Source organism: Acomys russatus, chromosome 4 (genome assembly GCF_903995435.1).
Source record: "Acomys russatus chromosome 4, mAcoRus1.1, whole genome shotgun sequence".
Lineage (NCBI taxonomy): Eukaryota > Metazoa > Chordata > Mammalia > Rodentia > Muridae > Acomys > Acomys russatus.
In genome coordinates this window covers 61,334,450-61,359,620 of record NC_067140.1, presented here as the reverse complement: position 1 = coordinate 61,359,620, position 25,171 = coordinate 61,334,450, and the positions used below count along the sequence as shown (strand labels likewise).

General features: G+C 45.7%; 1 protein-coding gene across 1 annotated transcript; it reads right to left on the bottom strand.

Moving 5' to 3' along the window:
- Positions 1 to 15,746: 15,746 nt before the first annotated feature.
- Dut (deoxyuridine triphosphatase) lies at positions 15,747 to 24,900 on the bottom strand. Its single transcript, XM_051144541.1, has 6 exons — positions 24,703 to 24,900; positions 23,195 to 23,286; positions 22,234 to 22,278; positions 16,968 to 17,042; positions 16,749 to 16,819; positions 15,747 to 15,884 (listed from the first exon to the last, which is right to left on the bottom strand). The coding sequence occupies exons 1-6, from the start codon at positions 24,849 to 24,851 to the stop codon at positions 15,828 to 15,830; spliced, it is 489 nt and encodes a 162-aa protein (XP_051000498.1). The 5' UTR covers positions 24,852 to 24,900; the 3' UTR covers positions 15,747 to 15,827.
- Between the last annotated feature and the right edge of the window lie 271 nt (positions 24,901 to 25,171).

The following is a 25,171-nucleotide window of genomic DNA, read 5'->3' as shown; positions in this document are numbered from 1 at the left end:
TGCTCAGTTCTGATGCAACTTGATGTGTGGGTTGGTTGCGGGGAGGCTCCCCTTCCCTGATGGGTACAGGAGGGAGGGAATAGGGGAAGAGGGAGGGAGGGTGGGATCAGGAAGAGAGGAGGGAGCGGGCTATGATTGGGATGTAAAGCGAATGGATAGATAGATAGGTAGATGATAGATAGGTAGATAGATAGATAGATAGAAATATTAATTCTGTACGCATTGTGCTTCTTTGAGGGGAGTGAGACAAACATATTGTAACTTCAAAACTTTAAAAAAGTTATTTAGATTAAGCATAGAAATTAAAAGTAAGTATTTATAAGTAAGTAAGTATTTATAAGTACTCTCTGAAGAAATTTATTTAAAATGGCGCTGAGGGGAAAGAGGGCCAGAGAGGGGGCATTAGACAAAGCCTGGCGAAAGAAAGAGGAGGAGGGAGAGGAGATAGATGAGGAAGTTCTCTAATTTAAAAAAAAAAGAGGTTTTTTAAAATAAACAATTTAAAATAAACACAAAACATGAAAAAAAAAAAAAAGGTGAGGAAACCTTGAAAGCCATTTTTTTCTCTCTCTCGAGATTTGGCCGTCCTAGACTCACTTTGTAGACAAGGCTAGCCTTGAACTTACAAGATCCACCTGCCTCTGCCTCTGCCTCCTTGAGTGCTGGGATTAAAGGAGTGGTGGCTGACTGAAACTCATTTATTAGTCAAGAGTAAGTTTATCCATAAAATAGCAGGATGATCTGTGACAATATATAAAAAGATAACTCTCCTAAATATGAAAATTAAAATATTTAAAATCAACTAATTGATTGAAAAGTATAACTGAGAATATCATCTAGAGAATGGCACAAAAAAGCAATAGTGATAAAAATAAGAAAGTAAAATATACTACATGTCACTGTGAAATGTCATAATACTAAGCAAGGATATAAAGAGAAAATGCTTTAATTTTTTTTTCAAGGAGAAAAACTGTCCCATGTAATGAATCACACTGACATTGGACTTCTTAACAGTATACCAGAAGCCAAAAGATGAGGGGGGAAAAAAAAATCAAGAGTCCAAGGAAAACAATTACTTCGCTGAAACCTTAACACCTGGCCAAACTCACACAGTGTGACGTCAGAAGCAAGGTTCTGTCAGATGTGCAGATGTGCGGACTGTGGTCAGCATGACTTATATAGACATCTGCTTCTCCTGTCTTTTAGTTACTCAGAACACCTCACTTCCTTTCAAATTAGGCCAGCCCATATGTTCTGATCCAGTGGCTGTAAGTAGATGCCACCTGTGACACATTTCCTGGTCAAAGCAGTGAAAGCCAAGGATGTGAACCCAATGCTTTCTGATGAGGCTCCATACTAAGATGGGATAGCTCTAAGGGATCTAAGGGATAGCTCGGTGGCAGAGCATCACACACACACACACACACACACACACACACACACACGCACGCACACACAGCACGCGCACACACACACATGCACGCGCACAGGCACACACGCATGCACAACACACATACACACACACCACACACACCACACACACAACAACAACACACACACATAAGCAGCATACATACACACATACACACACACACAAAACACACACACACACTCCACACACACATTGCATGGAAGACAGCTGCCCTGGAGAGTTACCAACTCCCCCCCTTCTCAGACACTTGTGAAGCACAGAGACATCACGTATAACCGCTGAGAAACGGTACGCATTCATTTTGGTAGCATGTTCTGGCGGAGCCTGATATACAATTGATGGAAAATATTTCTGACGACACCATTTCTCAAAAAGCTCATGGCCACTGTCTAATTTAGCAGCTCTACTTCCAGGTGATAGCTCCTAAAATGTACATGACTCTTGGCATCAGCCATGCATAAAATAGCCAAGTGATCTTGTATTCATAATACAGCAAAAAATAAAAAATAAAAATAAAAAACAAAACAAAAACCAATGAAAGAGTCAACTACTGGAACAGGCACCAACCCAGATGGCTCACGTGTGGTAAAGAACAAGAAGACGGCATCCCATGAGCCTTCACTATGACAGTCAAGAACAGGCACAAATGTTGGCGGGAGAGTGCAGATGATGATGCACTCTCGGGTAGACCAGAGGCTGACGATGGGTATAAACTAAGAGAAGCCTGTGTGTGCTGGAGTGGGGCGTGTAAACACCGGTAGTCAGTATTCTAAATCCTGGCACAATCTTTCAAAAATTGCATGCAAAGTGATGGGTTTCATTGTGGCATTTTCATAAGTACATTGCTCTTACTTATTCCCCTTCTTGTCCCCCACTTGATGGAGGTTACAGGGACATAAAACTTTAATGGACTGGTCACTTAAGCTCAGTATGTTTTCTATGTCTATTATACTCCAATCTAAAACATAAGTTTGAAGCCAGGTGTGGTGGTGCATGCCTTTAATCCTAGCATTCAGGAAGCAGAGGAAAGCAGGCAGATCCCTGACTTCGAGGCCAGCCTGGTCTACAGAGCTAGTTCCAGGACAGGCAAGGCTATACAGAAGAACCCTGTCTCAAAAAACCAAAATAATAATAAAAAAAAGATGATGATGATGATTATCATCACTGTTCAGCAGTCATGAGAATTAAAACAGGCATCAGTACGAGAATACTAACAACTGTTGAAGATTTTTAAAGCTGCAATCAGACGTGAATCAAGTTTGCACTTAGTTGGAGTGGGAGGCCCTCAACAAGTGAAATCATGGCTGGAGAGATGGCTCAGCAGTTGAGAGTGCCTGCTGCTCTTCCAGAGGACCCCCGCTTAGTTCTCAGCACCCATGGCAGGCAGCTCACAGCCAGCTATCTGTAACTCAGGCTGGACAGGACCGATTCTGGCCTCTTCTGACCCACTCATACACACGACAAACACTTGCAGACACCTGCACATACATAAGCATGAAAATAAATAAAGGTGCATGCCTTTAATCCCAGTGGATTATTATACTGTTTGGATTCTTTTGGCCTTGCCTGAGGCAGACCCTTCTGTGTGCACACTGACTGCCCTCTTCCAAGGTCAGAGAGCATCCACTACACCCACCAGATTTCCACTGCAACCCTAGTCCAGAGAGACAATAAATTAGTCCATGGTGCTGGTCATGTCATCTCAAACCCATGAGTGAGGAAAAAATGGCACATGGGAAGACAAACATATAATTTTAACTTCCTGCTTTCAACCAATGTTAAAAACAAAAGATGATATCGTGACAGGCATTAAGTGTTCAGGACAGATGCATAGTCATTTTATGATGTCTGCATCTTGTCACTCTGTTTGCATTTCTTTGGTCGCTGTGTTTGTTGTGAATACAGTGACTGAGTATTGGGTAAGCTCCCATGTTTAGGCTAGATGCTGCCACAGTAGGAGGGCAGTACTCCGTTTGCTCTACCACTAACGGGATTGTTTGTGTAAGTCAGATCACCTCTTGACCCACGGGAATTAAGATTGCTAAAGAGGGGCTGGAGAGATGGCTCAGCAGTCGAGAGTGCCTGCTGCTCTTCCAGAGGACCCCCGCTTAGTTCTCAGCACTCATGGCAGGCAGCTCACAGCCAGCTACCTGTAACTCAGGCTTGACAGGACCAATTCTGGCCTCTTCTGACCCACTCATACACATGACAAACACTTACAGACACTTGCACATACATAAGCATGAAAATAAAGGTGCATGCCTTTAATCCCAGCGTTGGGGGCAGAGGCAGGAGGATTTCCGAGTTTGAAGCCAGTCTGGGCTCTATAGAGCAAATTCCAGGATAACCAGGGCTTTGCAGAGAAACTCTGTCTTGAGACACGAAAGTGTCTAAACAATCTCAAATGTGCTGTGCTATGGAGCAGTGTCATGTGACTGTGGCCACATGGTGACTGCTGAGTGCTTTGTGAAACCCTGATGCAACTTCAGACTAAGTGGATGGAGATATATTCAGATGTTTTAAAAGCAGAGAAGAAGCAGCAAATGAATACATTTCATATGTACCAGCATTTCCTTCTATTTTCTCTTAAGTGGGCAACTGTTTAATAATTACTTAAAAATATATCCTGTAGGGGCCTGAAGAAATGGCTCAGTAATTTAAAAGCCTTGTTTTTCCAGAAGGTGTGCTCAATTCCCAGCACCCACGTGGCAGCTTGCAACCACCTATAACTCCAGTTCCAGGTGACCCAGTGCCTTCTTCCGCCCTCCCCAGGCACCAGGCAAGAATATGGTGTGTGGACACACATGCAGGCAAAACACCCACTCAGACATATAAAACAAAAATAAAATAAAGAAATAAAAGAAATAAAAAATTCATGTAGAGTAAAAATGTTTTAAAGCAATTTAAAACTATTTTCTACCCCATTACAAATACAAAGAATTTATAGCAAAAATGTCACTGAGCCCCACATTTGCATGAAGGTGCCAAAGCTGATCACAACACAAATCGAACTTCAGGTCCCTCAGAGATACGGAAAGTTTGACTTCAAACCCTCATTTCATCCCTTGGTTCTCATTAGCGTACGTAACAGACTCCATTAATTCCAACAGGGGCAAGATGTGTAAAGACTCACCTGAACAACCTCACAGCAATGATTAGGGCAGTAGATTCTGGCAAACACTTCCTAGGGAGTAGGCCCTGGGCTAAGCGGTTTGCAAATAGGATTTATTTATGATTTAAAAAGTAATGTCTTGAGCAGTATAATTCCCCTCACTTTACCAAAAGAGCACACCGAAGCCAGAGAAGTTAATTAGCTTACCAAAATCTGTAACTGGTGAAAGACAGAATTCGAGTGCAGATAGCCTAACTCTCAGGCCGGGTTAGCCCCTTGACCACTCTACAACAAAGTGCAGACTGCTAGCAACTGGCACATTTTACAGTAGGTTTTCGTAACTCTTTTACTTAAGAGCAATTTCTTCCAATGGATGTCAATTTTTACTTTAAAACACAGTTTGCATCTTAGTATGTTGCTTTATAATTTTATATAAAAAGTAAAGACTGCAAAGTGTGATCTGTCCAGTATACCGCACTTCATGTTTTACATAAAAGGAACGGACAGTTTAGCGGGGCTTTGAATGGCTGTGGGGAGTATATATGCTTGGTACAAATGAAGTAAATCCTGGTTAAAAAAACAAAACAAAACAATAACAATGCAAATCTCCTTGGATTCCGTTCTACAAAAGAAGAAATGCCTGGTGGCCAGGGACAGCAGCAGGAAGTTTGACAAGAGAGCTGCGTTTGACAGCTGTCTCAGGGCTTCGGCCAGCGTGATGGCTACCACATCTCCCTCACGCCTGCTGTTTGTTACCCACACCACAAGCTCTTGGTAGAAGAGAATTTCTGTTGGTTTGCTTTTACAGGGTTTCTCTGTGTAGCCCTGGGTGTCCTGGAACTCGAGCTGTAGATCAGACTGGCCTCGAACTCACAAAGATCTGCTGCCTGCCTCTGCCTCCCGAGTGTCGGGCTTAAAGGCATGCACCACCACCACCTGTAGAAGAGTATTTCTAGGCTTAAGGAGTGACTGCTGATAGGTTCCTTTCTCACCACCGAGCTCCACAAATTACTGTGATTTTTGTCGGTTGAGACTTTCAGAAAACTGCCAGAGTAGCCGCATGACTGTAAGCAGGTATTCCCTGTCACCTTCCTGTTGATCCCAATCTCTTTTCTTTAGGATGTAATTAGTTCTCAATATTTGGAAGTAAATACTTAGTAGGCACCAGTCTCTAAATGCGATAGATGTCCATCACATTCTTATGTCACAATACTCACAGTATTGAGACAAGAGGTAGAGAGGTCAAGTGCATTTTAAATGGAGATGACAGTGAAGGGTGACTTTTGAGACTTTTGGTGTGTTGGCCTTACAGAACCCACTAGACAGCTGAACAGAGCTGGGCATGTAAAGATCAGGCAGCAGAGGCATTTCTTCCACTCTTTGACCTGAGTAGCAATCCAACCTCGACCACAGCATGACTACCGGTTTGAAAACAATACATTTTAAAGATCTGAATTAAACATCCACAAATAAACATCTTGTCCAGTCTGGCTAGCTGGGAGAATCACAGAGGCATGGTAGCCGCAGTCCAAGGCTTGATCATTTCAGTGACTTACTGAAAAGGATTCCTATTTGTTGTTTGTTGTGATCTTGAGGGGAGGGAATGAAACAGGCCAATAATTCTTTCCTAACTCTTAACGCATCTGATCAGGGCACGGTTGAAGATTGGAACACTATGAGGCACTGAGGAAAGCATTCAGCGCTCTCCCACTTGAGGTCACAAAGTTTTGCAAGTCAAAAATGTTGGGCATGCCAAAAACATCATGCTGCACACTACAAATAAAAGGACACTGTTATTCTTACACGGGAACGCTTGACGGGACAGGAAATAGGCAGGTCAGTGAAGTTTACTTAATACTGAGATTCATTTAACCATCGTGAAGCCAAAACACAATAACAGCTTAAAAAAAAAAAATAAACAAACAGCTGTTACACAAAACAAAACCACTGGGTACATGGCCTCCACTGAAACCGGTTATTAGATTTTTGGCCAATACAGGAAGTGGATAACCCCAGAAAACCCCCGGGGGAAACTTCTAGAAGTCTTCTCCCTATGCATGCCACGTGCGTTTCACTCAGATAATGAAGATTAAGGCAGTTTTAACTTGTGTACAGAGAGTTCAAACAAAGAAGACTCGATCTTAAAATGCTTCAGATGATTTCATACTAGGGTAAAACTTGAAAAAGCTACATTCTCCTTAAAATGGGTAGGGGCGGGGGACGAGGGGTGCGAGAAGAACAGAGAAAATGGAAGATGGGGCAAGTCTAGCCCATCGGTACAATTTTCATCTTTGTTTCAACAAGGCAGGAGAGTAGGGCCTCTCTCTCTCTGGCTTCTCTGGGCCTTTCGAATGCCAGGAGCGATTACACAAAACCTACAAACACCCAAATCTTCCTTAAGGACATAATCTCACTCTTCAAACCACTGCTGCCCACTTGCTCTCAAATGCCGCTACACCCCAATCTCTCCCAGGCCACTGGGAATCTTCAGTTTATAATTGCCAATGTTTTGTTTTGTTTTGTTTTGGTCATTTTAAAAGTAAAAAAGCAAACAACAAGCGACACCTAGTGGATGTCTGGGTTAGTTAAAGCCTCTGGAGCAGTGACTCTCAACCTTCCTGATGCTATGACCCTTTAATACAGCTTCTCATGTTGTGGTGACGCCCACTCATAAAATTATTGTTGCTACTCCATCTCTGCAATTTTGTTACTGTTATGAATCATAATGTAAATATCTGAATATGCAGGTTATCTGATCTGCAAGCCCTGTGGTGGAGTCAGGCTGAGGACCGCTTCTCTGGGGTCGCACCCCACAGGCTGAGGACCGCTTCTCTGGGGTCGCATCCCACAGGCTGAGGACCGCTTCTCTGGGGTCGCATCCCACAGGCTGAGGACCGCTTCTCTGGGGTCGCATCCCACAGGCTGAGGACCGCTTCTCTGGGGTCGCACCTCACAGGCTGAGGACCGCTTCTCTGGGGTCGCACCTCACAGGCTGAGGACCGCTTCTCTGGGTCGCATCCCACAGGCTGAGGACCGCTTCTCTGGGTCGCATCCACAGGCTGAGGACCGCTTCTCTGGGGTCGCATCCCACAGGCTGAGGACCGCTTCTCTGGGGTCGCACCTCACAGGCTGAGGACTGCTTCTCTGGGGTCGCACCTCACAGGCTGAGGACTGCTTCTCTGGGGTCGCACCCCACAGGCTGAGGACCGCTTCTCTGGGGTCGCATCCCACAGGCTGAGGCCCGCTTCTCTAGGATCGCATCCCACAGGCTGAGGCCCGCTTCTCTGGATATAATTTCAAGAACTTATTTTATAAATATTTGGAATTTTTGTTTCTCAAAAAGCCTCTTATCTTCCTAAGAAGGAAAAACATTTGATAAAGGACTGTCTGATAAAGATGGGAAACAGTCATTTTCTTCCCTTACAGAAAACATTCTTCTTCTCACAGAGTATGAACAAGAACTTTCGAGATAAAGAAGTAGGAGTGCTTCTGGACACTGGCATTAGTGCAGTCGATCACCAGCTGTGTGGGTGGGTGTGAACATGAGGTGGCACGCCAGTCACAGACCCCAGTTGATTTGCTGCCTTAAGAACATTAACTTAGCCGGGCGTGGTGGCGCACACCTTTAGTCCCAGCACTTGGGAGGCAGAAGCTCAAAAACAAAAACAAACAAACAAACAAACAAAAAAGAACATTAACTTGGCAAATCTGCATCTACTTCAATTACTGCCCACCCTCAAGTGGGTAGGAGAAATAGCAGGTGAGGATATAGCTGTCTACACTGGTGTAAACCGTTGCTGGTTTCATAAGTGACTGGAACTGATGTCTACAGACTGGATTTGTGAAAGGGACAGAAAAAGAAATTAGTCACTAAAAGAAAGGCGGTATTTCTTTGAAGAAAATGTTCAGCTGTAACCTAAATGCCAGCTGTCTGCTTTCCCCCCCCCCCCCGAGTCTTCAGGAATATTAAAGAACAGCACATTTGCACAGGGCACAGACTTTCCTGAAACTCCCACAAAACTCCTTGGCTCTCCTCTCCCCACTCACTGTCCTGACTCCCAAGGGCTCTGTGCACTTGTCTCGCCTTCCCTCACTTTGACTGAAGTGTAATTATTTTACTCCTTTTCCTCCTCCTCCAAAGCACCACGGATGTGTAAAGACAGAGGTGGACTTGCCTGCACGGCGGGGACAGGGACAGGGAGCTACAGCACTAACAGCTCAGGACACAGATTAAAATGTCACCCACAATGCTATGAAGTCTGGGACTTGTTTCAAAATGTTTGGGGAGGGGAAGACTTGGGAGTGAGAAATTAGGGTAACACAGGGGACAGCTTTTTTCTGCAGGGCTGCTGGGACCGTGGAAGAACGTGGGACCTTACTGCACCACTTTTAGCCTATGCTTGGGATGTCACTAACATTTTTAAAGAAACAAGTCTTTTGGCAATAATTGCAGGAAGACATTTCTCACTGGTCTCTTCTGCCATCAGTCCCCTACATGGTCCCCTGTTTCATAACTGAGGAGTCTCTTCTACCTTCCTACATCCTCTTTTTAGGGTGCCTCAGCTCTTGGGCCCCGTTCCGACTCAGATAGCCCAGAGGAAACTAAGATAAAGAAACCGATTTCTCTCCTCATCCTAAGTGGTCCATTCCAGGTGTGCAGAATCTCCCCTTTAGATAAAATACACATAGGTTAACACATGCCTCACACAGCACTTTAAAAAGCTCCTCTCTTCCTGTGTGCTTTCTAACTCAAGGGTCCAGGATTGAGTCTTCAAGGCATGGGCATGAATGACTGTATTAGGGCAAAACACTCGGAAAGAAAAGCTCTACTGAAAAGTCTTGAAGAGAAAGAGCACATAGCAAGTGGGCAGTTATTTTGCCTCCTTGACAAGATGTTCAGTACAGACAACTGCTCTGTACCCAGATAAAACCACCTTTTAAAAAAAAAAATCCACCTCTCCGGCTGGTTAAGAGCACTGTCTGTTCTTCCAGAGGTCCGGAGTTCAATTCCCAGCAATTACATGGTGGCTCACAACTATCTACACTGGGATCTGATGCCCTCTTCTGGCATGCAAATGTACATGCAGATAGAGAACTCATACATAAATTAAATTATATATATATATATATATATATATATATATATATATATATATCTCCACCTCTCACCCCTCTGGTTCTTTCCACTATCCACAGCTCAAACAACCCTAGCTGACCTGGAAGGCTGAGGACTATGAGTGCACGGGCCGGCGCCGAGGGCTGGCGAGAGGCAACCTCTCCATTCCTCAGCTTTCCTCAGCTTCAGCTGGCACCAGCTCCTTTAGCAGCTCTACTTGGGAAAACACGTGGTCTTAGCGAAGGTCTGAAGCTACTGCCCAAACTCCCCAAAAGGTGTGCTTATCCCTCAGAAGGGCTTGCGCCTTTCAAAATGCAAAAAAGGCGCGCGGAAGGGAGGTCTCCCTCTGAGCAGCTGTAACGCCACCGTGAAAGCTGGGGGTCCAAAGCGAGCTAGGGATCACGGAGTGGGAGAACTGACTTTCACACCATTCCCAAAATATCCTTAAGCAACAGTAAAGTGGACATGTCACCGCTGGCACAGGCCATTGTCCCGAAATGCATGCAAGACAGTGTCGGCATGAACTTTTTTTCTTCTCTCCTTCCTTTTTTTCCAGTATCATTTTCTTACTCATTCTCCCCTGGAGACATGACAGTTTCCAGTCCCAGGAGACTGGTAACATTCCAGGAGAGAGCTGGCTGGCAGAGTGATCTGGACACAAGGGATCATCTGACTGAAACAAACGTGGACTTTCAGCTTAACCGCTTGAAGCTCTACTGTCTTGTCATCAGATGGCTTCTTCCCTTGACTTGTAGATTGAATCTATATTTTTATTATAAAAAAGTGTTCCACTTCTGAGATAACTTCAGCCAACAGGCAGCTTTTTGACATTAAAAATCACTCCATGCTTCCCATGGGACAGGACACTGGTGTGGCTTGTGTCTTTTTCCCCTGACACTACTGCCCCTGTCACCTCCCAGCATGTAGCTCTGGGGATTTTATTCCTATTTGTCTTTGCTTCCTCAAAGTATACTGTTGCGGCTGATCGGGGGCTACTATGTATTCTAGTGTTGTTTGTCGTCCCCGCCCCCCCTACCCTCCGTACCCCACCCCCCCCACCCCCCGCTGCCATCTCCCTGAGATCTTTACTGGTCTGTGAGCAAATGCTCACATACACCAAGTGATGCTATGTAACCTTGCCTCCCAAATCATCCCTGATTGGCCAATGAAATTGCCTATACCTGGGCTGGGCAGAAGAGTGGTAGGCAGAGCTAAGGTTCCCGAGCCTGGAGAGCGGGAGAGAGGAACAGGGAGGAAGGATGAAGGAGAAAGGAGATCGCCGGGTTAACGTGAACAAGAACGTGGCCAGAAGTTTGCCCTGAGGACTGGCATGGTGGAGAAGCCGCCCCAGTGAGGCATGTGCAAGTGTGTGTGGGAATTTTGGGTGGGATGTGGGGCTGGGAGATAACAGGATAGCTTAGGGGATTAAGGTCTGCGCAGCCCCAGTGTTTATGGCATATTAAAAATCTAACAGGTGTCTGAGTCTTTTATTTCCATAATAATGAGTTAAATAATAACCGTTGCATTTAACAATCCGGATAAAGCAATATGAAATGTTTGCTGAGGCCTGTATCTTTCGGGTAGAATAACTATAGATATTTTTATTTCAGGCCCACCAGCCACATCATCTTGGCTCGCTGCTGATATAAGAGAATCTCCAAGCCGGGCGTGGTGGCGCACGCCTTTAATCCCAGCACTCGGGAGGCAGAGGCAGGCGGATCGCTGTGAGTTCGAGGCCAGCCTGGTCTACAAAGTGAGTCCAGGATGGCCAAGGCTACACAGAGAGACCCTGTCTCGAAAAACCAAAAAAAAAAAAAAAAAAAAAAAAAAAAAAAATCTCCATTCAAGGTGAAGTTGACCATAAACTATGTTTATGCTCAACATACCCTGTGGCCTTGTGAAGCAGCAAAAATTCCCCAACCACAAGCCCAGCTGTCCCCCAACCGCCAGGCACACGTCCAAGGTTAGCTAGAACTTCTTGTCAGCAAAACAGTCAGACCCGACCACCCTGTTCCACCATCCGCCTGTCCGTATGAGCTAATGACAGTTTTCACCTCTAAGTATGCAATACAACTTCTCAAGGACGCGGTTCAGACCCTGAACCGGCCACCTCCCTCAGCTCAGAAAAATAAAGCTTCTGTGTCTGAAGTGAGTTTTCTCTGCATCCACCCTGAACCCAACAATATTAATAATTCTTCTACAGTGTACTTTCTGTTTCCTGTCACTTGTCCTGATTTCTCTGTCACTTGTCAAAATACTACCCCTGAAATTACCTGCTACTCTTTACCAACAAAAGACATTCATTAAAAGCAGCTCAAGAATCAAGAACCAGGTGTTTCAAAGAGGAGCATTTGGGATTTTTTTTTTTCCACAGTAAATGAGCCTATAGAAACCCAGTTTTCCCCCCTCCCTCTGGCATATCAGCTGATAGCCACTTTCCTAGGTACAGTGTGACATTGAGTCAGGCCTCATCTTTGATTCAGTGTTCATCTCATTGGAAAATGGGGTTCACATCAGCTATAAAACGGGAGGGGCTGCAGGAGCCAGTCGGGAGCCCAAGCCCAGTGTCACAGTTGCCATGGTTGGGTTGGCATGGTAACAAGCACACCTCAGCCTTCCCCTGCTGTTCCTCTGTGACTGCCCACTGTTCTAAGTTGTCTTAGGTTCATTCACAACCATGGTTTTGATTTCTGTCCATCTGCAGCAATCTTTCCTTGGCCGGACTCTACTCACAGTATGGCTGCCGGCGATAGCTTGAGTTGTTAGACAGGAGATTAGTCCTGGTGTTCAGCTCCAGTAATGATGGCTTCACACCTGGCCATAGCTTCCTGAGAAGTGTCCCCTCCAGGGTACCCTGCAAATGCCCACTGAGAACACGTGCCATTTTCTGACGAAATCACTTCTGTCTTCACAGCATAACCCTGTGCTTCTGCCTAGGTCTCCACCGCTCTTCCCAAGTGGAGACAACGTATCACTATGCAGCCCCGGTTGGTCTCAAACTTGTGGTCTTCCTGCCTCTACCTCCCCAGTGCTGGATTTCAGGTGTGCACCACCCCACTCAATTTTTAAACTCTTCTCTTCCGAGGGTAACTGTTACCATTGATCAAGCATTCTTTGCTGTGCCCCATGTTACATACATTATGTCTACTTTTCCTAATATGATATACATTTGTTTCTCAGATTCAATGTATTAAATATTGTCCTTTAGGCCACAGGAGTGGCATGCGACAGTTTATTGTCTTAGTTGTCTCATTTATATCATTGAACAAAAGACCAAGTCTGAGTGAACTCAATGTTAGCATCCACACACTACAAATGGAAACTTGAATTCAGCCTTCTCGCTTTAGTAAGCTGCCACAAGGTGGCAGTATCTTGCCACGGTCAGTGTCACAGTTTGTTCTTCACAAAAGCTGGGCCTTCACCCCAATATGTGACATGTTCTTTATGACTAAGAAACCTTGGAGAACTGAGACTTTATTCAATCTTTTTAGTAAGAGCCAACTTAACCTTGACTGTAGTCCCTAAACTCATTTTCCATGTTTTTTTTTCAAAATCTATATATAGTTTTCATATTGAGAATACAGTAAAACACAGCTTAAAAGATACACACTAACATTTAATCTTTTTCCTGAGCCGTGTTTTTTTTTTTTTTTTTTTTTAAATTCATTTTACATCCAGGTCATAGTTCCATCCCTCCCTCCTCTCCTCTCAGTCCTATCCTACCTCCCTCTCCCTCCTCCCCTATTCCTCAGAAAAGAGGGGGACCCCTTCCCACCCACCCCAGTTCAGGTCATATCAGGACTGAGCATGTCCTCTTCCTGTGACCTGGCAAGGCATCCTGCCAGGGGGAAGTAATCAAATAGCTGCAACAGAGTCCACGTCAGAGACAGCCCCTCCTCCCCTTACTAGGGGACCCCCATGAATCCTGAGCTGCCCATTGGGGCCTAGGTCCAGTCTCAGCAAGCCCCGCCTCTGCCCCGCACCCTGGTTAGCCAGCTCTGTTGGTCTTCTTGTGGACTGAGCCATGTTTTTAAATAGTTTATAGACAATACAAAAAGAAAGAGAACTTACCAAACCCAACAGATAAATCATGAGCCAGTAACCATTGTGCCCTCCTCCTTCCCACCCCTCTAGATCTATTTTTAAAGCAGGGCCAAGACACAATGATCTTATTAATTACATTTTGTCTATAATCTTATATATGAGACCTGCTAAATTAAAAAAAAAAAATCTCCCCAACTTAACCACGTAGTTTCAAATCAATACCATTTAAACACACGTTTCTTGAAGGAACCTTTAGAGCTTTCCATTTATGCCTTTTCTGTTTTCTTTTGGCTTAGAAAAAGCAACAAGCTGGGCGTGGTGGCACACTCCTTTAATCCCAGCACTCGGGAGGCTGAGCCAGGTGGATCGCTGAGGCTAGCCTGGTCTACAAAGGGAGTCCAGGACAGCCAAGGCTACACAGGGAAACCCTGTCTTGGAAAAATAAAAATAAAAAAGGAAGGAAGTAAAAGGCAACATCAGAATATCTGGGTATTCACAGGCAACCTGCAAAGGAAATCCTCAGCTGACCCTCTTCTTAGAATGATAAACTAGGGTATTTCTCACCTGAAATGATCAGGTCAGTGATGACTGGGGGGGGGTGTGGTGAGGTGAGCAATTTACACCAGCTGAAAATGTCTAAAATGTCCAGGCACGGGTTACAGCGCTATCATTTTTAGGATCCCATGTTTCGTGTGGATTCTGCATGTAGCTTTGTCTCCAGACACTCCTGGATCTGTTATTATCATTGGCTCAGCCTGTAAGATTTCTATTCAGACAGGATTGTGAGGGAAAGTGAGCAGGGTGGCAGACAGTCCAAACAAGTGATGGCCCTATTGGGCCAGAAGCCCCTGCACCGTCACACATGTGGGAAGGGCTGCTCCAGCACTGAAGACCAGCCAAGCTGCCACCCAGGCCACCAAGAGTGTGCATATCCAAAAAGCCATCAACCCAACCCAGGTCTGTATGGAGTGTGTGTGTGACAGCCACGCAGAGCAGGTGTTGCCCATGCTGTGGTACATGCAGAGGAAGCCTACAGTGCTTCTACCAAAACCAATCTTCAGTATCCGAGGCCTCTAAAGGCAGATGAGCTGCTGAGACTTTAAGTGTGGTTACTAGAGAAGCCGCACTAGGCTCTCAGTCACTTCAGATGTACTTGTCAACGCCTGTTTCCTCTGGGTAGATAACGCTGAAAATGTCCTTCAGCCTCATAATGGTTTACCAATGACTGTGACCCCTGCACAGATTCTCCCCGTGCTCATGCAAGAGGACACAACTGTCCATTTAGCTGCTGTGGGGTCATAATACTCCAGACGCCAGACTACAAGAACCATCACGTCCTCCGACAACATGGAACAGACCACTAACTGCAGACACCTGCACTGACAAGCCACCCCACGCCTGCTGAGCTACCCACAGCTGTGCAGTGTGCTTAGGGCTATGGCCTCAGCAAGCGGTCACCATGCTGGCCAGGCTTTCAGTGATGCAGGTACTTTTGAGTCATTTCAGCTCCTGTTTTAAGACCTCCCCCCTGGTTCTGTGAGCTTACTCACTCCTTCACCAACTAGTACTTTTGTGGGTTCCCAATCTGGGGTGGACAGACCTTTAAAAGGCCAGTGACACACAGCACCAGTGCCAAAAAGAATAAGGAGTTAACTTTTAACACTTTCCCCCTTTCCTTAGCACCACAGAGTAGCCCTGGCTAGCCTCTTAACTCACAGCAATCCTCCTGACTCAGCTTCCAGGTGCTGTTACAGCCCTGAGCCACACTTGACCTCTTTTTGGTTCTTCAGTCAGCTTATTAAAATCATATCTGCTATACAACTTCAACTTTATTGTATAAAAAAGTTACAATTGATACAGCAATGAAAGCAAAACCAGTTGAGGGCTATAATTTAAAGAATATAACAACAACAACAACAAATCTAATTGTACATTCGGTTTTACAAGTCTGTATGTCAAGGCCATCCTCACAATGCAGATTTTCAGGCACCGTCAACCAGAGACAGCATAGTCCCAATGGGATCTGAACAGGGCTCCTTTCTCCCATCGTAGGAAATGAAATGCTTCCAGAACGAAAGCTCCTGTTTACAGCACTGAAACAGCAAAATACTTCAAGCAAACTTTTAATTCTTTCCCGTGGAGCCAAAACCTCCTGAGCCCCTTTCAGTGTCATCCAGTGCCTGAAAGACATGACAGGAAGATGAACCGGGCAGTGTCCGAGCCTCTGCACAGCCCACAAGCCCTTTGTCCTCGCCGTCCCTTCCTTCAATCCTTCACCTTCATCCAGACAGAAGCCACTCAACACTCTCAAACTAAAAAATTAATCTTGCTTAAAATATTCCCAGTCGTGCACACGATTTAGCCACAAACACAGCACATATTCTCAAACCCTTCTCCTCTCCACTATGCCACACGACTCCCCAGCCCCCACCACTCACTATGCCACACCACTGCCCACCACTGCCCACCACTGCCCACCACTCCCCACCACTGCCCACCACTCCCTACCACTGCCCACCACTCCCTACCACTGCCCACCACTCCCCACCACTGCCCACCACTCCCTACCACTGCCCACCACTCCCTACCACTGCCCACCACTCCCTACCACTGCCCCACCACTCCCTACCACTGCCTACCACTGCCCACCACTCCCTACCACTGCACCGCCCACCACTCGCCACCACTGCCCACCACTCGCCACCACTGCCCACCACTCCCTACCACTGCCCACCACTCCCTACCACTCCCTACCACTGCCCACCACTCCCTACCACTGCCCACCACTCGCCACCACTGCCCACCACTCCCTACCACTGCCCACCACTCCCTACCACTGCCCCACCACTGCCCACCACTCCCACCACTGCCCACCACTCCCCACGCCCCCCACCTACCACTGCCCACCACTCCCCACCACTGCCCACCACTGCCCACCACTCCCCACCACTGCCCACCACTGCCCACCACTGCCCACCACTCGCTACTCCACACCACACCACTCACTACTCCACACCACACCACTCACCGATTTCAACACTTACTTGAACTTCTTCTAAGTCCGGATAAGAAATCTGTTCACAAATGAGCTGCGCAATTCGATCACCTTTTTTCACTTTGAAGAAAATACAGATAAAATACCAGTAAATACCAATATCTATTGATGTGCTTTCTATATCCTGTCTTGTTCAACGAGAACTGGAGTCAGCTTTACAGGTAAAACCAAAACTTACTATGTACGTGAACATATGTATTTAACTCACCTTCAAACTTCTCTTTTCCAAAATTAAACAGTACAACACCAACGTTTCCTCTATAATCTTCATCTATGACACCAGCTGGAAGAGAAAATGTTATCTTGGTCTCTGCCATCAAAACGCCAGGGGTCTACAATCATCTCAAAACCACTTTTTGAAAGATTTTCTGAGATTTTTATTCTTACAGTAGACAAAGTGGATCTCCTTTGGTCCTACATAGTCTGAAAAAAAATTTTTTTTTCTCCTCAAATACAAGAATTTAAAAGCGTGTCTCAATTTTCCATGCTGGATGTTTATCAGCTGTGAGCACTTCCTACCTCAAGCTGGGCAGAACAACTATGGTGCCCAACCTCCCAGTCCACGTGCTGAAAAAGACTAGGATAAGGGGCTGGAGAGATGGCTCAGAGGTTAAAGAGTACTGCCTGCTCTTCTAAAGGTCCTGAGTTCAGAACTACACGATCAGGCTCACAACCATCTACTATGAAATCTGGTACCCTCTTCTGGCCTGCAGGTGTTACATGGAGGCAGAATACTGTATACATAAAAAATAAATAAATCTAAAAAAAGAAAACAAACAAACAAAAAAGACTAGGAGAAAATTAAGAGCTGGACTTCAAGTCTTCTGTGGTAACAGCTTGCACTGATACTCTGAATTACAAAGAAATTCACTTTACAAAGACACTCCAGAGCCTGGTGATCTGCAGTAGGAAGCAGTGGTGGCAGGCTGAGCAGCCATCTCACAGCTCTTAGGATAGCAGCAGAACTGAGTCCTATTGGCCAGTAACTAAGACTCCTGCACTGTCCTTTCTAAAACCGACTGTGCAGCAAACGCTGGCTGGTTAGCTTGCTGTGCTCACTTAAAGCTTCTGTTGTTGCTGTAACAGCGCACGTGCGGGGGTCAGAAGGCAAGTGCTGGGTTCAGATCTTCTAGCACGTGGGTCTGAACTCACGCCGCCAGGCTCGGCAGCAGGCACCTTTACCCACTGAGCCATCCTGCTGGCCTTATGTAAAGACAGTAAGATTGTTTTTAAATGTCTAATTAGTGCCTGCTTATATTATAAAGTCAAATAGATTTTTACAGTAGACCTGCCAAGGCCCAGAAGATACATGCCCAGACTTGCCCTCAGCTGTGCCCAGAGTCAGGAACCTGATGTGTTTATGGAAGCACAGATAATGTGGCTAACAGCCCTCCCTCCGTTTCTGTTTTTAACATGGAGATCTAATCCACATGTCAAAGGCAGTTCATTCTGTCTAGACTAAGGGAGAGTCTATTTTTCCCCCAGTGGAACAGCAACAAACTTTTCACCAATCCAAATATTATATAAGGTTTCCTTTTTATTACCAATTTATTAGTTTAGGCCTTAGTACTCAGGGAAAGAACTGATATAAAGATGGGGCCAGCTATTTTTGTACTCTTTGGAGAAAGCTTGACTGCAGGACCAACGTAGTTTGCGCTTAACAAGGAAACTCCTCAGTGTAGAGCATGGTCCATGCTGGATGACCATGGAAGGCTGGAGAGTTTCCACCGTGGACCCCTGAGGTTCAGCCTAATAAGCGTTATCTATTACAAGTAAGTCTGTGAGCGATAACCTGGACTGACTTATTTTCTTGGTCGTACTTTATTAGAAAACTAAATTACTGAAAACAGTATCACTATGCACAAGGTTAAAGCCAATTATCACGGTAAGAAACTTTATAAATTACTTTAAAATTCTTCCACCCCAAAGAATTAGTTATTCCTCTGAAAGAGCAGAAATTCTAGTCATTCCTTTTAGATGCGTACGTAGAAAGGAAGTGCCGTTATCTCAATGCAGATATTATCTTACGTAACACCACTCACCCACCTGCTCTCGTGGTTTTGCTAAGATATACAAGACATCCCTTGATATACACACCCTCGTGCATTACTGCTAACTCAAATAAGCTACAAATAACTTTCTCGTGTCAAAGGATGGACACATATATACATCCATGTGTGTATGTGTGAGGATATCGCTGGATAACTCCTAAACAAAGGAACAGCCACTCCAACGGCCAGCAGCACTATGAGTGGGCATTTGTGCTAGGACCAGATGGCAGCGGTCTGAGTTACTGGCCAATATGATAAATAAGACATTCCATGGCCCATTTCCATGTGGCTAGACATTTTTCTTTCCACATGTATAATGGACACTTGCATATCACACATGGTTTTTTATATTTTTGTCTATGATCGCTTTAGTGTGTTCTTTTTGAGTTACAAATATAGTAATTTTCTAGCATAAATATACCTCCTTTGCGTATCTACAACGTTCTCTTGTTGAAGAGAGTATTCAAATAGGTAGCTATCTTGAATTCTATACGCCCAGGCCATTCTATACGCTTGGAACACAAACATGTGAAAACCGTCTACTAGCAAGCAAATAAATTATAAAAGCAGTGTTGGCTCCGTGGCTAAGACCTATAATTTCAACTACTTGGGAGGCTGAGACAGAGAGAGGCTGAGACAGGGAGGCTGAGACGGAGGGAGGCTAACAGAGGATGACTGCATGCTCAAGGCTCACTTGGTAACTAGTGAGATTGTCTCATGGAAGATGTGAAAAGAGGGGCTGGAGACGTGGCCTAGCAGCTAAGAGCACTAGCTGGTCTTGCAGAGGACTTGAGTTCCGTTCCCAGTACCTACATGGCAACTGCAAGGAAAGAGAGCACAAGAGACAAGAGGGAGGCAGAACTTTTGCCTCGAGTGTGTTGTGAGCTCTTGGGTTCAATCCCAGCACTGCTATTACAAAAAAGGAAAGAGGCAAGAAACCCCCACAACATCGATCTTTTCTCTCCGAGGTTATAAGCATTGCGTATAATTCCTGTGGAGACTGATGTACTCTCACATCTCTTCATGAGCCTGCACTGAGTATCTTGGAAAGTTATCCATGGAAAAACCAGGCATTGGAACTGGCAGCGGTTAAGCCGACTGCAGGCAAGGTTTCAGTGTCACGGCTCTGGCATGTCATTGTTGGAAACGGCTTTGGTACAGACACTCCACACCTACCAGATGTGAACTCAGAACGCATCCTTGTGCAGTCCACGCTTCCTCTCGACCCTATTTACAGCCCGAGGCCTCTAACAGCATCTCCCTTCAGTCGTCAACTATGATACATTTGTACCTAGGAGCCGTTTTTTTTGTTTTGTTTTGTTTTGTTTTTTAATATTCTGCATCCTGGAACATACCACAATGTGATTTTATGAGCAGCCTTGTACCAACCAACAGACACACCAACTCTTCAACCACACGATGCCCCCCAGAGAGGTGTTTTAAGCAGAGTAAAATCTAGAAACAACGTTGGGAGAGAAAAAAAGGAAGTTTCCACATAAAAACATCTACTATGTCCTTAGGAGACAGAACTGTTAACTCTATGTACCAAACACTATGGGCTGCTACACACACATTACTTAGCTCTCATACCCCTCAGAGGTAGGTATGCTAATTTCTAGTTTCAGATGAGGATTGTCTCCTAAAACATCCTTTGAAATTTCACTTAAAAATATAAAATCTTTTATAACTTTAAGTTAGATAACTAGCATATCCCAAGTGACCATATTTGAGTTGGTAAAATGTTAGTTTTTGGCTTTAAAAAAAAATGTACATGGTTGTTTTTTTGCCTGCATAGGTATCTGTGCATCACATAGCACACACATTCAGTGCCAGAGGAGGTCTAACAGGGCGTCAGATACCCCAGAACTAGAGTTACAGACAGCTGTGAGTCCAATGGGTGCTGTGACTTGAGCTAGCTCCTCTGAAGAGCAGTCAGTGCTTCTAACTGTTGGACCATCAGTGACTTGTAAAAAATAATTTTTGAAAATTAAATATAACTAAGCTCTGGGAATTCTCAACCTAAGAGAGGTTTGCAAATACCAACCTTGAGGCTATATAGATCAGAAAATTATTTTTGGGGTATCTGGCTTGTCCCACAGCGCCACCTAGTGACACTATAGGAGACTCCAGCACTTTAAAAAAAACAGGCAAGGTGGTCTGGGCAGCCAAGCTTCATCATGTACTCAATGAGCTCCTCCCACCTACACTGGCACAGAACAGTTAATACAGGACAGTAAGGGGACGGGGCAGCTTTTAATCCCACTGGTGAGAACAGTGGTGCTAGAAACACATTTCTAAGCCAGTTCTCTCATCTTATAAAACATCTTTTGGCACAGTTCTGTAAAAATGACAATCTAGGGCTGGAGAGATGGCTCAGAGGTTAAGAGCACCGTCTGCTCTTCCGAAGGTCCGGAGTTCAATTCCCAGCAACCACATGTAATGAGATCTGGTGCCTTCTTGTGATGGGCAGGCACAGGTGTGGGCAGAATACTGTATAAATAATAAATAAATCTTTTTTAAAAAATGACAATCTAGCATACCTATACTTCTGAGGGCCAGTGTGTCTGAAATGAAACACTGGACGAAGGCAAAGGTCAAAACACTAGCACATCAGTGTAGCTGTGTGCCCCAGTGAGAGATCAGAAATAGACAGTCCTATTCAGAGGACCGATAAAGATGGCTCGGGGATGAGCAGCGCTTGCTGGTCTTGCAGAACACCCCTAGTTTTACTTAACAGTACCCACATGGCAGCTCACAACCCTCTGTAACTTCAGGTCCAGGGATGGCGCCTTCTTCTGGCCTCCAACAGAACCACACATGCACATGGCGCGTTGTGTAAGCACGCAGGCAAAAAAATGCTCACATACACCGGATAAGCAAGACGTTAGAGTCCTATTGGGAAAGTGAACATTCTTTACAAATAAAGGCATGGTTAGAAGCCCCGTCGCAAGCACGGCTACCAGACGACACAGTTACAAAGGGGACAAGGGAAACAGGTGTCTCAGAAGACAATTTTGAGACACGTAGGAAAGCATCATGGGGGAAAAGTACCTTGTTATATTTTACAAAGCAAGCGTGGCCTTTTTCACAGAGCTAAGCAAACTCTTGACAAACTGGATCTGCCTTTCTAGAACCTTCTCTTTTATTAGTTCAGCTAACTATAACTCAATAACCACACAAAAGGTTCTCCTAGTCTAAGAATCAATTTTGCACTAAACAGAGATTGTTAGCACAGCAAGGCACAGCCCTTGGCCAGACTGCGCCTATTAGTAAAGTAAAACGCGTTTCACATAATACGATCCTTAAGCATTAAACATTACTGAGTAGTATTCGAATCTGTAGCATTATCACCTCCTCGGGCTTACAAGTTCCCAGTGGCAAGGACACAAAAAAAGTTTCATAGGATAAAGAGAGAAATGTTACCTCCCACGTCTATAAACTGCTTCACCGCCAAGCCGGACCGTGGGGCTAAAAACAAACCAGGAAAACAGTGGTCATCTCCAACGGTAAGGGGAAATAACAGACGCACTACTTTTTAACACAATTCAAGTACCGTGGCCTCCTCTATTGCGTCTATTTTCACCCTAGTTACAGCTTGGAGCCCTCTGACCAGCGTCTCAGTCGTTTTCACTTATTATGACGTGCGCACGTGTATGATGTGTGTGCAAGGTCAGAAGACAACTCATGTGACCTCAGGTCTCTCTTCCTACACGAGGGGTCCCTGGGATGGAACCTGGGTCACAAGGCTTTCGTAACAAAGGCTTTCCTCGCTGAGCCACCTTTCTCGCCCAACCTGTGGTTCAAAATGCGAGACTTGGACCATGCAAATCCCAGACGGGAAGCAGGAACGAGGCTAGGCAGCAACAGCAGAGCCTGTAGTCAGGAGCCTGGGATTCCTCGTCATCATTTAGCCTAGGGGATGTCTGCATGAAACATGAGGAAGGGCCAAAGCCCTAACAATGAACTAAAAATATCTATAGCTGCTCATCAAAAGTAAAATCTCCTGTACATTTTTTTTTTTTAATTCCAAAAAATAGGAAAAACACTGTATAGCTTAAACTTGATGAGGTCTACCTTAACAATCCTAATGTCTTCAGGTCCACCTTAACCACCCTAATGTCTAGCTCCACGCTTCAGAGTAATCTAAAGCAGGCACTATGGCAGTAACTGCTACCTCTCCCTGGGATATTTATCTCATTCCAGCCCTTCGCTTTTCTACCCAAAGCAGACTTGAGTCCCAGTTTTTTAAAGTGAGTGTATCTGGTCAGATAGCACTTCATTACCTTAGGACAAAGCCCAGGCCTTATCTCTTCACGTTGTGCCCACATAAGTTGTCATAAATGACAGGCAGGACAAATAGTTACCCGTTTCTTAAAGCACTTACCCACTCTTCCGTAGCAGCCAGAAGGAACAGCTATCTGAATGTCTGTCTTCACAACGGCCCTTTCCATGGGTGGAATCGTATAATCATAGGCACTAAAAGGTCATTTAAATAAAGTAAGTATTTATTAAACTGCTTTTAACATTCTCACCTGTGATTATGCATACAGAATGTATATAGCTAGGTCATCGCTTCATATAAACTTAGATCCTATAAGAAATCTTAATGATAAATTCCTAACACACCTAAAAAAGTATACTTAAAAGGTAGTAGGTATTTTCTTTTAGCTTTATAAAGACAGCTGTAGGCTGGATGTGGTGACACACACCTTTAATGCCAGCACTCAGAGATCTCTATGACCTCCAGGCCAGCTGGTTCTACAAGGTGGGGATGGGGGTGGGGATAGGGGGGGAAGTAGATGTCAACTTTGTCACTGCTCTGAGTTCTTTGTCTCTGAAAGTGATGGCTGGGGAATTAGCAGGAGGCTCAGATAGGCAGGCTTAATTCACTAACCTTATGGAAAGAAAATAAAAGCCAAGAAAAGGGCTCACTCACTAGGCCCTCACCCCATGACAGGCACTTCTAACCTGCTAACGCATCTGAGCCCACTTTACTTTTGAAACACGTCTCCTGTTGAGGGTGAACCTGCAGAAGAAAATCTCAAAACAAAACACAGGAGAGAGGCTGGGATGCACTGCATTCCTTCTTCTTGGCCAGGTAGTTCAATAAGCCTCCCACTCTTATGGCTTTGAACTTGAGTGGCTGCTGGGAGAGCTAGTCTCCCAGAGCAGCTTCTGGGCTGGACACAGATCAAAATCCACTTTTGAAGATCCACCTGCCAAATGCTGTTGTCTCCAATACCGCAGCCCCCTTCCTGATAAAAACTTCAGACACTTTTACAATGTGCACCGGAAGTTACTCTGGAGGACTTAATTCAGTCGGGTAGTGTATAGAGTAGCTTCATTCCTTTCACATGGAATTTGCACTCTTAGACATCGGTCATTTTCAATCTACAGAAAACACCGGCTTATTTAGGAGATGGCCAAATATCTCAAGTCTCTCCCAAGATTCGACACGCTAGTATAGACTCGGGCCATCGGACTTAGTGGCCATGGCAAGTACTTTCACGTTGAAACATTTCACTAGCCCTGGATGCTGGTACTTAAGCTCCCAATCCTTGGACGGAGTGAATGTATAAAGCAAGCAGCTCTACGGATCTTTTCCTTAAGACTCCCACGTAGCTTTCCTAACATGCACACCACAGACGGTTACCCTACGGTCAAGGATAAGCCTTGCTCATCCGGACCTTCCACTTGGAAAGGGTGGAGTGCACGCTGCAGAGTAACGCTTTGGAAATGTCACAACCGTTTACTCTCCATCCTGCGCTCTCGCCCAAAAAATCCCTGCCGAGTTTGCTCCCGGTGAACTCAAGTTTCTGCGCGTACGCGGTGGAGCCAAGACTGCACCGAGGCTCGGTGTTTGCATCCATGCCGCCGGGCCGTGGCTCTCACCTGTACAGGTCGTAGCCTGCGGCACGCGCGGATCCGCGAGTGGGCGCCGTGGCGTGCTCCGAGAGCCGCACGAAGCGTAAAGAGGCGCCATCCTCCGCCCGAGCCCTCTTGCTCACAGAGCCGGCCGCAGCGTCTTCCGAGCAGGGCATGGCGGAAAAAAGGGAGGAAAGGGGAATGCTGTGAGCGCCGGAGCCGGTAAGCCGGAAAAAAAAAATCTCCCGCCTGGACGAGCCCACCGCGCAAGACAGGGGCGCGGCCTTCCGCAAAGGGCTTGAGCGCGGGCAAGCGGAGGCTCCGCCCGCCGCAAACTCCCCTCCCCGGGAGACCCCAATGGACTCGCTCCCGCGCTCACCGCTACCTAAGCAGCTCCAGTTTCCCGACCAGCGCGCGCGCTCCCGCCCCCGCCTCCCCTAGCAGCGCGCGCTCCCTCGCCAGCCACCCCCCTCACCCGAGCGCGCTCCCGCCCCGC